Raw genomic sequence first — 15,000 nt, forward strand, 5'->3', positions numbered from 1 at the left:
AACATTTATGTGAACACAATTTGTCACTTTTGTTGGTACCTCTGCTCGAAGCATACGATTTATTTGACAGTGTCTAGTTGTGATAGCAATATTAATCTAGTTGAACTAGGTAACTTTCTCAATCTCTCTCTCTCTCCTTTGATGTTTAAAGGGTGTATTTTGTTAAAATTAAGCTCCAAAAATCTAGGGCTCTCCATCTCTTTGGTAAACAGAAAAAATAAATTTTGGTTCAGCTACCAATCAGGAGAGAGAACTTATACTATATTAAAAAATTTACAAATTAAATTGGAAAATATGACACAAAATACTAAATGAGCACACACAAATTTGAAGCTGATAAATGGTCATTTTGGTGTTGTGTTCTCTCTCCTGATTGGATACACTTGGTATCAAAACATTTATTTTGCTGTGTGCTATTTAAATAAACATAATGTAGTGCTTCACCTCAGATGACAACGTTGTTATATTGATAGCGTGATGTGTTGACAGATGCTAGTTGTGATGTTTACCCGGTGTCCCAGTTACTTTGTAGCACTTCATTCATTCCTTTCTTTAAACTATTCATGTGACCATGTATGACTGTACCCTGTTGTTTTTGACTAGGGTTCATAACATTTAGTCTGATCTTATACTTTGTAAATTGCTCTGGAAAAGGGCGTCTGTTAAATGCCTGAATGGTAAAATGTCCTCCCGTCCCCTGTCTTCCTTACTTCTGCCCTTTGCCTCACACTTCCATCTCATCGCTTTTCTTACTTTAAATCACCTTCTTTTCTCCCCTCCTCTCTCTCCTGCTCCTCCACCTTCTCCCCATCTTCCTCCTCAACCTTCACCCTGTTTTTCTCCACTTCCACTACCCCCCCCCCCCCCAACACACACACACTTCCTCATCCACCTTTCCTTCTCCCCCTCTCTCTGTCGTCGGTCAGACATCAAGGAACACGTGAAGCAGATCGAGAAGGCGGTGTCGGGGAAAGAGCCTCGCTTCGTGCTCCGTGCGCTGCGTGCTTTACCCTCCACCAGCCGCCGCCTCAACTCCAACGTCCTCCACAAGGCCGTGACCGGCTTTTACACCAACAACGCCACGGCCAAGGACTACCTCCTGGGCTTCCTGGAAGAGGTGAGGGCCTTGACATTAACCATCCTCGGAGTGGGCTGTAAACACTGTGATTTAAATTGTTTTAATTTTAAAAGATTTTGTGAAAATAGCAGCTCTAACAGATCATAACGCGCCGCAGCAGGAGGCATAGTAAGCTTGTAGATCAGCTATTTGGTGTAGAGGGGGAAATAAGGACGGGGCCTAGAATTAGATTAGTATAGAAAATAGCCAATCTGCAAGTTCACTACAAGTTGCGATGCAACACATCTCCATCAATCTCTCTTATCGATCCATCACCCTTTTCTTCCCATCAATCTCTCTATCGATCCATCACCCTCTCGCTCCACCTTTCGCTTTTCTATAAATACATCCATGTTTCCTTCTACCCCTGTTTTTTGATGTCCATTCGTCCTCCTGTTTCTCCTCCTAGCCCATGGAGACGGCTGAAGGTGAGGTCCTGTTCCGTCCCAGGACGGGGAAAGCAGCCGCCACTCCTCTCCTGCCTGAGGTTGAGGCATACCTGCAGCTTCTAATGGTGGTCTACCTCAACAACAACAAGCGATACACAGAGGTGTGTGTGTGTGTGTGTGTGTGTGTGTGTGTGTGTGTGTGTGTGTGTGTGTGTTTATCTTATCGTGTCAACATCAAATGCTGGTAGGATGTTGTGACTTTCTTTTGTGAGTTTACCATCCAAGGTGACGGGAAAGTAGTGGAGTTATAACCCATTAACCCATTGAGACCTGAAGCCGATTCTACATGTCTCCTAAATCCCAACAGTATTCTTAAATCCCAACAGTATTCTGAAAAACGTATGTTTCTATGTCAGTGGTGCTCAATCTTTTTCATGTCAAGGACCCCCAGAATTATGTATTTGGCCGCCGACCCCCATCAAAATATTTTGTTCCAGGGACCCCCAGAAGCAAAGATTTGAGTTAAAAATGTTCGCTTTAAAAATATATATATTCAAAGATTTTCACACTTTTTCACGATTTTTCAAAAATAGCAGATCTACAAGCTCGTAGCGCGGCACTCGGTGCCGCGCTATGAGCTTGTATATCTGCTATTTTTGAATAGCCCAAAGTGTAAAATAATGCTTTTTAGCTCAAATCAAAAAATGACACAGTTCCAGGTCTTAATGGGTTAAAACATGGGTTATAACATGGGAAAGCATCTGTGTGTCATTTTAGATTTGAGTTCTTAGGATTTAGAACGGTGGTTCTCAAAAATAGCAGATGCACAAACTCCCAGCGCGTCACCTTGTGCCATGCTGGGAGCTTGTACATCTGCTATTTTTGAAAATTTTTGAAAAATCTTGAAATTGTTACTTTCAACACAAATCTTCTCTTCTGGGGCGTCAAATATATATCAATTTGGGGGTCCTTAACATGAAAAAGAGGGTTTGAGAACTACTGATTTACAAGGCATTTTGTAGAATCTGCCTCAGGTCTTAATGGGTTAAAGCAATGTATAAAATGTCTGTAATAATTAGGGAATCTGTGAGCTCACAATGCGTTGTCCGCCTTATTATGACATGCCCAGAATAGAGAAGCTTGTGTTCAGGTTGTTCACAGAATTGTTGTTAACAGAACAGGAAACACTGTATTGGAGTTCAGAATACATGTCAGTTTCTCCCCCCCCACGTAGGCCCAGAAGGTGTCGGATGACCTGCTGCAGAAGATTGGGTCACAGAACCGCAGGGCTCTGGACCTGGTAGCAGCAAAGTGTTATTATTACCACGCACGGGTCTACGAGTACCTCAACCAGTTTGACACCATCCGCAGGTACACACACACACACACATACACACACACACATAGGGTTGAGCTCCGGAACCGGATCCAACATTGAGGAACCGGAAAATTTGGAACCGTTTCCGGAACCACTTTTTATCACGCCGTCAGAGCTGGCATGTGGACTTAAGGTCTGCTATATAATTATTAACTATACCAGTGGTTCTCTAACTTTTTAATTTCAAGGACCACCATAACTCTGAGAGTGTACAAGCACGGGTCCATTTGGTTCCATTTGTACTCTCTCTGTACAAACACGGGTCCATTTGGTTCCATTTGTACTCTCTCTGTACAAACACGGGTCCATTTGGTTCCATTTGTACTCTCTCTGAGTTACAGTCCTGTAAGGTACCATTTCGTTAAAGGGAACCGTTAAGGAACTGGGATCGCTAAAATCCTAAAGGACCCAACCCTACACACACACACACACACATGTTTGAGCTTAACTTTATTGTAAAGACATTTCTCTCTGCCTGCCTGTCCCTCCTCTCTCCCAGCTTCCTTCACACACGTCTGCGCACGGCGACACTGCGCCACGACGCTGACGGCCAGGCGGTCCTGTTGAACCTGCTGCTGAGGAACTACCTGCACTTCAACCTGTACGACCAGGCAGAGAAACTGGTGTCCAAGTCCGTGTTCCCTGAACTGGCCAACAACAACGAATGGGCCAGATACCTGTATTATACTGGTACGTGGGGGGGGGGGACATGTAGGCAGGTATTCTATGTCGCCATATCACGATTGTTTTGACCAGATACCTTTATCAATACTGTGACGATATTGTATTATGACGATCATTTCTATTTTTTTCTCTTAAATTTTTCAAAATTGTCAACAACTTTCAATCTACAAGCTCAAGTGTTGCAATGCGATGTGTTCTGAGCTTGTAAATGGCTATTTCTAACAATTATCGACAATCTTTGCAATTACAAAATGAGGCTTAAGTGATTCAAACCAGGAAAAGATTACACCGTCGCCATATCATGGTATTAGGATGTGCAAAGAGAGGAGACTGGCTGTCAGTCTGAATTGAATGAATCAAAACAGAGCAGCGAGTGATGGAAACGCACTCTGAGGGGCATCGTGTCAATGGTTTGAATGCTCTGCACATTCATTGCTGTTCCTAGATTACCGTCCCTATTTTGGGCATGTCATTATCAAAGAAAATAGCTTACCAACACATTTTCGAAAATAGCAGACCTACAGCTTGTAGATATGCTGATGTGAAAATATGAAATATTTGAAAAGGGGCGTAAGTGGTTAACTTAATTCTTCAGTGGTTACATTTCCGCTTTAGTACCATTTCATTCTCTCTCTCTCTAGGTCGTATCAAGGCCATCCAGTTGGAGTATTCTGAGGCGAGGAGGACTCTAACCAATGCTCTGAGGAAGGCTCCTCAGCACACCGCTGTGGGCTTCAAACAGACGGTCAGTACTCACTCATTATGCTCACATTGTATGCATCTACAAGCCAGGCTTTCCTTCACCGAAAATAACTTGACGCTCAACTGAAAAACAGTCATGTACGGTCAACATCGGCGAGCAACAAGATTGTATGACGGATTATGAATTAGCCATTAGGTGGCCATAAGTCTTCTTTGAAATTGTCTAATTCCCCTAACCTCTAGTAAAACCAACTAAAAACGCCCTATTTAATACTGTGACACGTAGTCACAGGCCTTGTGTACGCAACACATGTTTTCTGTTGTAAAGTTAACGACTGCAACATCTTTTATACTGATGTCTCTTTCTCACCCCCCCAACCCCTTTACCCTGTATCTGTATCCCTGTCTCGGGTTCTTTCCTTCGCTCTCTCCTCCTCTTGCTGCCTCTCTATCTCTCTTTCAGGTCCATAAGTTGTTGATAGTGGTTGAGTTGTTGTTGGGGGAGATTCCTGACAGACTGCAGTTCAGACAGCCATCGCTCAAAAGATCACTCATGCCTTACTTCCTTCTCACACAGGGTACACTACACACACACACACACACACACACACACACACACACACACACACACACACACACACACACACACACACACACACACACACACACACACACTCTAACTCTCCATACGTCCCAGAATGTTTTCATTGTCAGTGTTTTGTTTTTGTGTGTGTAGCTGTGAGAACAGGGAACCTGGCCAAGTTCAATCTGGCCCTGGAACAGTTTAATGAGAAGTTCCAGACAGACGGAACCTACACACTGATCATCCGACTGAGACACAACGTCATCAAGACTGGTAGGGTGTGTGTGTGTGTGTTTGACTGTACAGCGTCAATAGGACTGGTGTATATACATTTGTGTGTGTTCACTTGGTGTGTATTTTTGTCCTGAGACCTGTCTGTGAAACTGGATTTGGGGGTTAGCGAGGCAACGAAAGTGTTAACCCTGGGTTTTCAGGGTTATGACTCTGGAGCAGGTTATGTTAGAGATCAACTTGTATAAAAGCCACGCCTGCTGACAAATAAACTCTGTTGCATTCCCATAAAGTTTGTTGAGCAAATCAGTCTGCCTTTTCCAGGCGATATTTTATAGGGCAGAGGCAGTCGGGTAGCCTGGTAAACCCCCCTCCCTCTGGAAATCTCATTTGCATTTGATTTCAGGAAGGAGTCTGGGATTGCTCAGGGAGTAAAGCTGCCCGGTCTGCTGCGTGTTAGAACCAATCAGCGGCTGCTAGGGGCGGGATCATCCAATCACCTGCCAAGTAGCTTGAAAAAATGAAAACGCCGTCTGTCATCGATTCTGCTACTGGAGTCTCAGATGGAAGTAGGCTGTGAAACAAAATGTGTGTCGCAAGCTTCTTCCATTTGACGGAGTCAGGTTAGCAGTCGGTTAGATTATCGTTGGAGGGAGGCGGATATCTGTGTCAATTTCTGAGCCCTGAGCTTGGCTTGGCTGCAAGGCGAGCAATATCAAAACCATGTAATCTTGCTTTTGTATATTGATATCATTGAACAATAGACTGAAGTACTAAAGCCTTGTGCTTGCCTACTTTTATTGTAAACTATGAAATGAGTAATAGCATAACGGAGGCGCTTTCTCAATCTCTGTGTGTGTGTGTGTGTGTGTGTGTGTGTGTGTGTGTGTGTGTGTGTGTGTGTGTGTGTGTGTGTGTGTGTGTGTGTGTGTGTGTGTGTGTGTGTGTGTGTGTGTGTGTGTGTGTGTGTGTGTGTGTGTGTGTGTGTGTGTGTGTGTGTGTGTGTGTGTGTGTGAGAGAGAGAGAGTGGTATGAAAAGATAATTGGATAAAAGGCTAATTGGTGAATTAAGGGTTCGGTTCAATTTAATGAACATCGTATCTGATATATTAATTTGCAGGATTTAAAGAGTTTTTACCCTTACTGGCAAATGGAAACTCGCACAGTTATTCATGTCAAAATAAATGATCCATGTTTTTAACTGTTCTCTTTGTGTGTGTGTGTGTGTGTGTGTGTGTGTGTGTGTAGGAGTGCGTATGATCAGTCTCTCTTACTCCAGGATCTCTCTGGCAGACATTGCTTCCAAACTACAGCTGGACAGCCCAGAGGACGCAGAGTTCATAGTGGCCAAGGTAACACACTCACACCCAGACATCTTTAGTGATCCTCTGCTTGGAAGCTTGCTTGTACACACACACACACACACACACATATGTAGCCATTTTGTCATTCACAAGTATGTTTTCAGATCACTAGTCACAAGTCTTTCTCCCTCTCTTTCCCCCAATCACATCCATAAATGTGTACAACTCGTTTTTCAGCTAATACTATTTTTACATTTATTTCACAACAACAATTTGGGTGACAAATCCGTAAAGTTTTTATTTGGGGACCGTCTCCTTCACTATCCTTATAGTGTGTTTCTGTCACAGTCATACAATTAAACTGCATTGCGCAAAAATGTGTACTACTACTTAGTACTCTGCAATCAGGACACTGTCTGCCTATTTGAGAATTTGACGTTTTTCTAATTCTGGGGGAAAAAAGCAAAGAAATAGGATATTCATTGAAACGTATAGCATAGATGTTTTTTTTCCAGATGGGTACATAACATTTTTTTGTTTTCTTTTTCTTTGCCTTTTTCCCCCCTCTGCTCATCATCATCATCATCATCTCCCTCTTTCTCGCTCTCTCAGGCCATCCGTGATGGAGTAATTGAGGCCAGCATAAACCATGAGAAGGGTTTTGTCCAGTCTAAAGAGACCATGGACATCTATGGGACCAGAGAACCCCAGCTGGCCTTCCACCAGAGAATCTCCTTCTGTCTGGACATCCACAACATGTCTGTCAAGGTCAGCATACACACACACACGCACGCGCACACACTAAGGCATGTACACGTTTCTACAGGTACAGCAGATAATTGTGGTGGAGTTATACGCACAAATATTCACACAGACATTTACATACATTACATTTTTAAACATTTAACATAAAACATTTAAACACATTTTCCGGTAGGTGTCAAAATCTCAGCCAATCAGGAGAAAGTACCAATTTTTAAGCTTCATTTTTATAGTGTTCTAGTTCAAATTTTGCCGGCTCATTTCTTAGTGTCATCACTTCCAATTTCACTTGTTTAATCTATATCCTGATTGAGTTCTCTATCCTGATTGGATAAAATTGGAATGAAACGAAAATGCATTTTCTGTTTTATAAAGAGCTGGAGAGACGAGGAGACTCCTTTTACTGAACAAACACTCTATAGCAATGAGTACTATCAGAATATAGAGCTATTTAACACTTATTTTAACCAAAGAAAATCACTTACCCTACCTTTTAAGTTATTTGTCATATCTGCTCCGTGCCATTTCTTTTACAAACCCTATTTTCTCTTTTTTTCTTTTTTTCTTTAGAGTTGCCAATTCTTTTTACCCCCTTTTTCACCCCAATTTAGTCGTTATGCCAATTAACCCATTAATACCTGGAACGCATCTGTGTCACTTTAGATTTCTTTGGCTATTCAAAAATAGCAGATATACAAGCTCATAGCGCGGCACCGAGTGCCGCGCTATGAGCTTGTAGATCTGCTATTTTTGAAAAATCTTGGGGAAAAAAATAGATTTTTTTTCAAAAAAACTGTTAGAATTTAGAAAACATTTTTAAGAATCGCCTCAGGTCGTTGTATCCTACTGACTCTCACCTGCCAGTGAGGAGCCCCCACCAGGAGGAGGTAGAGCCTCCGTTCTACTCCTCCCGCCCAACACTCCCCGCTGACAGGTGCCGCCCCCATCCTGTAGGATTACACGCAGTGACACAAAAAAAGCAATTTTAGTGTCAAAATGTTCGGAAAATCGTGTGGCTTGTGTGGCGATTGGGTCCAATATTTAGTTCAGTGACCATGGGGTAAAGACTCGTTCAGAAGCTGTGCCCACGTTCACTTCTCCCATTGGAACGAATAGACTCCCACCTAATTCTGGTCTCCTAAAAAGGCTGCCACCTACGTCACGCAGATACGGAAAGTAAACTGGCGATGGCATGGCTTTTTTGTTGTTGTCTTGGTTAGGACTTAGTCAGTCAAGTAATCTTTGTCTTTTCCTGTCTCTCTCTCTATGGCTTGTATGTTATCTCCCCCTACAGGCCATGCGGTTCCCTCCTAAAGCTTACAACAAGGACCTGGAGTCAGCAGAGGTGAGAAAGGACCATAATGATCCCACTGGTTCAATTATAGATCTGCAACACTTAATTGAACTTAATCTATTTAATGAAATGATGGATTAATAATCTATCCCTATTTTGGTCAAGCCATTGGAGGCAAAAGGTTCCAGAAATGGTGAAAATAACCATAGTCATAACCCTGAATAGATGTATTATTCACCACGGTCATGCTGACACAACGCAGCTTTGAGGGACCCAGGTGTGTGCTGGCAGGTCGCTCAACAGATGCATATTGGGGTTTCTTTGTTGGTGCTACCCACACGTTTAGCTGCGTTGCTCTTTCCACGATTGCACGATTATTACAAGTTATGCCTCGTTGTAAAGGTGACTAATCAACGATTAAAAAAAATATATATATAAATATATAACATACATACCAATTAGTATTATTGAAGTGGAGAAATAATCGACCGAAGTGTACGTTTTCAAGAGTTTTTGAATGTGTTTTTTTTCTGACAGCATTACAGTGTCACCATGACCACATTTATAGCATGATGACTGCAGCGAGACTGTCTGACCACTAGAGGGCAGTCTCTCTCTAGAGAGCTTTTGACATACAGGGACTGGAGACGTATTAACATACAGTATAATGTGCACATTAACATGTATTTTGTGTGTTGTGTGCCTCTAGAGGTGGGAAGTACCAGAGTGGCGTTGTTCTTGGTAACTTTCTACCTTGTCCTGGAGGCACAGAACACTTTAAAAGAACAATCTACATAATGCTCTGTTACACTCCGCACAACCTTTAGCACAAGACGCTTTTGGGGTTAGGGCGGGTGTCAACCTGCCTTTTGGTCGGATTAATGTTTTCAAAACAATCTCTTTACTGGTAAAACGGCGACTATGAACAAATTAAGTTATTAAGGCCTGCTGTGTTCAGGGCCAATGTTCTCACCTAAAACAACATAACGTATGTGTCCAAAACTGTTACCAAAAAAAAGGCAAAAGTAGCAGATCTACAAGCTCAAAACGCGTTGCTTCGCACCACGATTCGAGGTTGCAGATCTGTTACTTTTGATACTTTCGATACTTACAACAATAATATATATTTTTTGTGTGTGTTTGTGCACGTGTAGGAACGCCGTGAACGGGAGCAGCAGGACCTGGAGTTTGCCAAGGAGATGGCCGAAGATGACGACGATAGTTTCCCCTGATTCAGTACATTTTACGTTCCCGTGGAGGGGAGGGGTGGGGGCAGGATATGTGTTTCGTCTCCGTACTCAACCGTTAACTAAACTACCCGCGCAGTTCCTTGTTTCCCACACCTCTGTCTCCCCTCCCTTCACAGAGGTGTGTTTTCTTTGGCACGTGTTCCTGCCTTGGTGCCTCACTGACAACCGTGCGCCAAAAATAAATAAATGTATAAACTAAAACTATGTGCCCTCCTCTCCATAGTATGTGGCAGAAAATAAATAAATGCTCGTTTTTTTTGTCTAACTTTGTTTGCGCCTTTTTGATTTTTTTGGAAATTTATTCTGAGATCATTTTCATAGACTTCTAGGACACAAACAATAGGTGATTGTAGTCAGATACCAGGTAATTACATTGGATGACAACCATGGTCAATGAGCAATGGCGTTCATACATACAGTGTGGTAGGTTTCAAATGTCGCTTTTGTAGTTCAATACGTAGATCGATGTATGCCAAGTATGTAGTGTTATATCAAGGCCCATATTTAACAAACATTTCAGAATGTTTGTTTGGAATCGCACAGAATGTTGAGAACATTTTATCCTACTGCAGAGTAGGACATGAGAGTTGGGTGACGGGTGTCCCACTTAATGCAGCATTTTTTATGTGTGGCATATTGAGATGTGATTGGCTCTACTTTTCAAATATCAAACTGCTGCAGGAGCAGGACTGGTGCTTATGTCAAATCTGGCTTATCCAACGTATTTGTAGAAAGTGGGAAGGCTGTCGTCACGGAGCTGTGTTTGATGTCAATCAAACTCGGCACAAGTGGGTCAAAGGGTAAGTTATCGACCTGTCACTGTCTTTGCTCCTTACGCTAAGCCCAGCGGGGAAAAATGAGTCGCCACAAAGTCGGCTACAGCAAACACCGGGAAACGATTACAACTGTGAACGTGAAGCCGGTGCAAGGGGATTCAGATTAGAATGTGTGAAACTTTCTAGTAAAGTATATGGTGCTACTGAACTTTAATAGATGTTTACTGGGGACAATCATGTGCCTATCGTTTTCATCTGTTGGAGAAAATATACACAGGGTCACTTAACCATACAAAGAATATACACTGAAAATGTAGTCCTATGGCCTATCATATTTCACGTGGAACCCCAAATGTGTGACAGAGTTGAATAGACCACTCAAAATCCTATGGAAATGGTGATTAAATGAGTTCCTTCGTTTATTACTCGGCATTCTCTGTGATTTTAAGTAGACACGTTTTAACATTGATCCTCAGTTGCACAATTTTTAATGCCCCCCCCCCCCCACCCCCTAGAAACCTGCTTCCTCCTGAAACTACGTCACAGCACATACTTTCCCCTAGCCCAGAGGGAAAGCACCTATATATGTGCTGTGTGTGTGGGTTAGGTAAATTGCGTGCCCTTAAGATGCGTAGAACACTGCAGCTCCATAATGATGATTGATTGATGAAAAAACACAACATGCTACTGCATATTGCTGACCAGGACATTAGTAACACATTTTGTTGACTATCATTGAACCCTCATCATTGAATCATTCGATTTCAGCACTCTGTTGCATAGGCATAGAAAAGGTAGCCCTACCGGTTCACAGAAGAGGGGGCGATTTCAACAGTTTGCTTATTAAAAAAGAGGATCACTGGATTTCTGTCTATACCCTTGGCCTTGATGTTGATTTATATTTCAAACCCTTTGACGTTGTACTTTATATACTCTAAAATCATTGGTTCTCAAAGTGGGGTCCTGTTGTTCATGTTTGATTTGTTAGCTTATAAATACAATGTAGGCTACCTGTGTCACAGCTGACTTGCATGTTGCATGTGATCACTTTAACTACATACCTGTAACACCACACAGAACAGGAGTCAAAAAGGCCCTGAACACTCATACAGGGTGCAAGAAGAATGCTGTTTGGGTTGTATCCTAGAACTGATATTAGCATGCATGTGTATTATATTATCATCATCATGCAATAGTCATCTAAATATAGGCTTTTAAACTTTTGTACTTATTTGCATTATCATTTTGAAATGTTCTTTATTGTTTTTTTGCTAGAAGTGTGCCTTGGTTATTCTCTTTTTTGTTTAACTCGTGAAGTGTTTCCAATATCTGACTGATATACACCTTCTCAGGGCTGTGTGGGTCCAGATTGGTACCCTATGACTGACAGCTCCCTCACAAAAAGTCTTGTTGCACCTCTTGCATTGCAATGCGTTGTGAGCTTGGAGATCTACCATTTCAATTGAAAATGAATAATCATTAAGAATCATGTATAATGACACCCAAAATAGACAGCAGGTTGACAGTGTTTAAAACATTTTACGGTATATAATTTGCTTCTGTCTTGGGAAATTAATGATATAGTCATTTAAAAAATAATGTTTAGTATGATTTTAATGCAATAATAATGACAATCCTGGACTTGTCTCATGACGTACCAGTGTGCCTCAGCCTTGACACAGCATTAGAGAACCACTTGAGGTTGAGTGACGGGTAAATGAAAGACTTTCCATCTTCTCGGAGGTGAAGTGTGACAGTAGGGTTGCCACACCCGAAGAAATTGAGAAAATAAACCTTGATAATGGATGCTGAAATAATAGAAGTGAGGGAAACAGACGCACCTGGTGCTCAGTGTAGCATAACTTAATTATAAAATGTAATGTAGGATATATTTAAAAAATTGGTGATTGATACTCTAAGGACTAAGGACATTACATTGTGTTTGCAAATTATAATGTAATGGATTGGCTACAAGGTCAGGCGATTTGAAACTTAGAAATGGATGGTGAAATACTGCAAATACTGCCGACACTGTCACACAAATGATTCTAAATGCTCAGACTTGTTTTTGTTAAGTATTCTCATGCAACCCACGTCATTTGTTGAGAACTGAGACATGCTGTTGACCTCTTAGGAGTATGAATCTCCTTCCTAAGAAATCTGCCAGCGGTGGCTGAAGATCTTTCTGGCTCCCTGCCTGTAAACAAATGGTTGGTTTATAAAGTGTTGAATGGTAATCTGGGACAGTTTGCTTACAGAACCCAGAATCAGAACCAAACAAGGAAGCAGCTTTCAGTTTGTATGCACCACACCATATAGCCTATCCGGAACAAACTCCCAGGAAACTACTGCTCTGCTGCAACTCTTTTACAGTTTACAGTTTAGGCATTTAGCAGACAGAATCAGAATCAGAATCAGTTTTATTGTGACATCACAGGTTTACAAGGTAAAAAAGTGGGTGAAATTCGTTTTTGTACATCGTTCCCATCGCAACGTTAATTTCCATAGAAAGAAGAGGGGGGGGGGGGGGGAGAAGAAGAGGGGTGGGGGCAAGTGGGAAGGAACGCTCTTAATCCAGAACGATTTACAGTAAGCAAGGACTTATAAAGCTAAAGACCTTGGCTTTCTATTTGCTGCTGCCTTAAAAATATATTCTATTTTTGTATCTATAATTTTTCATTATACCAAATGTTGAGGCCTGAACATCCAGTCCTATATTGCGCCGACCAGAGCAATGGTCACCGAGTTGTGGCCATTTGAAATGTTAGACACTGCTATAACACTGCTGTAGTGTTCCATATGTGTGCAATTTAGTTTTTTTCGGTGCGACTATTGTCAAGGCAGACCCCTGAACAGAGTGTACCTGTGGCCACCGGGGTCCCCTGACGTGGCCCCAGGTGTGACTATTCTCATGGCCGGCCCCTGAACAGTGTTTGTGACACGCTTGGTGCGGATCCCAGGTAAGTCCTGCCCCATGCGGTATCTAACTATATTTCCATAGACAATGCCCTGGTGACTTCGGTTCCAACGGCCAAGAACCTTGGTGGTGTCCAGTGGTGGAAAGTAACTAAGTACATTTACTCAAGTACTGTACTTAAGTACAATTTTGAGGTATTTGTACTTTACTTGAGTATTTCCAATTTCCAATACTTTTACTTCTACTCCACTACATCTCAGAGGCAAATATTGTACTTTTACTCCACTACAATTATTTGAAAACTTTAGTTACTAGTTACTTTTCAGATATAAACTATGATATAATGAAACATACATTAACCACTTTAGCCCTATTTTATACATAGGCTATTTGAAAATAGCAGATCTACAAGCTCACAACGCGTCGCATCGCGACGCGTTGAGAGCTTGTAGATCGGCTATTTTCAAATATTTAGTACTTTTACTTTTGGTACTTTAAGTACATTTTGATGCCAATACTTTTGTACTTTTACTCAAGTAAATTTTTAATTTTGGATTTTTACTTGTAACAGAGTATTTTTATATTGCAGTATTGGTACTTTTACTTAAGTACAGAATTTGAGTACTTTTTCCACCACTGGTGGTGTCCTGGACAGTCAGCTCTCATTCAAGGCACACATTGCAGCGGTCACTAGATCCTGTAGGTTTACGCTCTATAACATTTGAAGGATCAGAACCTTCCTCACCCAGGAGTCAGCCCAGCTCCTTATCCAGACCTCAGTCATATCAAAACCTGAATACTGGCCTCCCAGCATGTGCACTGAAGCCTTTGAGCGTTCCGAATCAACTGCAGTTTTTTTTTTGTTTTTAGGGACACCTGTAAAGACACTAATTGAGTCTGCTGAAGATCAACCCATAAAAGTCTTGCTAAAACACAAGTCATTTAATCCTTGATATATCCTTAAGGAGGTAGTAGGTAAATTGTAAATGTGTTAAGGTGGCTGTTGAAATTCTGGTCTGAGTTCATGACCGCACTGAGATTTACTGTAGCTTGGGTTGTGGTTTTTAACATGACTAATTGAAGCTGAGGGCTGACTTTCAGCTGTTCTTCCTTGGCTCCAAAACAATCACTTTAGTTTTGTCTTTAGAAAAGTCTAGCACATCCGATTATTGATTTATTCAATGTATTTACTCAGTGTTTGTTTTGGACCATGCAGATACTGTTATGTAAGTATGTGTGTTGTTGTCTGGAATTATTTTACTATAGGGGTGGCAGTGGCTCAGAAGGTAGAGCAGCTGCTTTGGACCGGTTCGATCCCCGGCTCCCCCTGTGATAGTGTCAAAGTGTCCCTGAGCAAGGCACTGAACCCCAACTGCTCATGATGAGCAGGTTGGTGCCTTGCTTGGTTGAGTATTATGTATGTCTTTGTTTTTGTCTTAACACACGTGTTGATTATTCTTCTGTACTAACTCTGACCTTTTTATTAGTATGTTTGTCTTACCACGAATATTGTCATTATAATATTATATTGTCGTGCTATGATAAGAACTAATTGTTTTTTGGCAGCAGCTGTATAGTGGAAATCCACTGCCTGAGTGTCATTTCCACATTTC

The 15,000-nt window shown here is 41.7% G+C and overlaps 2 protein-coding genes across 2 annotated transcripts in view; one reads left to right on the forward strand and one right to left on the reverse strand.

The window, feature by feature from the left end:
- The window catches only part of psmd3 (proteasome 26S subunit, non-ATPase 3), a 10,703-nt gene extending 744 nt beyond the window's left edge, over positions 1-9,959 (forward strand). Inside the window, exons 2-12 of the mRNA XM_080446363.1 lie at positions 927-1,117; positions 1,527-1,667; positions 2,741-2,877; positions 3,384-3,574; positions 4,210-4,313; positions 4,734-4,848; positions 5,007-5,126; positions 6,333-6,436; positions 7,001-7,156; positions 8,445-8,495; positions 9,599-9,959. Of these exons, the coding sequence (XP_080302489.1) occupies positions 927-1,117; positions 1,527-1,667; positions 2,741-2,877; positions 3,384-3,574; positions 4,210-4,313; positions 4,734-4,848; positions 5,007-5,126; positions 6,333-6,436; positions 7,001-7,156; positions 8,445-8,495; positions 9,599-9,676 (1,388 nt within the window). The 3' untranslated portion in view covers positions 9,677-9,959. The remainder of the gene's footprint in view (positions 1-926; positions 1,118-1,526; positions 1,668-2,740; positions 2,878-3,383; positions 3,575-4,209; positions 4,314-4,733; positions 4,849-5,006; positions 5,127-6,332; positions 6,437-7,000; positions 7,157-8,444; positions 8,496-9,598) is intronic.
- Positions 1-15,000, reverse strand: part of LOC308099156 (histone H3.2) — a gene marked incomplete at its 3' end in the record, with an annotated part of 66,629 nt that overhangs the window by 18,245 nt on the left and 33,384 nt on the right. The window lies entirely within an intron of this gene.

This window comes from Gymnoscopelus braueri, assembly GCF_963280865.1.
Source record: "Gymnoscopelus braueri genome assembly, chromosome: 13".
NCBI lineage: Eukaryota > Metazoa > Chordata > Actinopteri > Myctophiformes > Myctophidae > Gymnoscopelus > Gymnoscopelus braueri.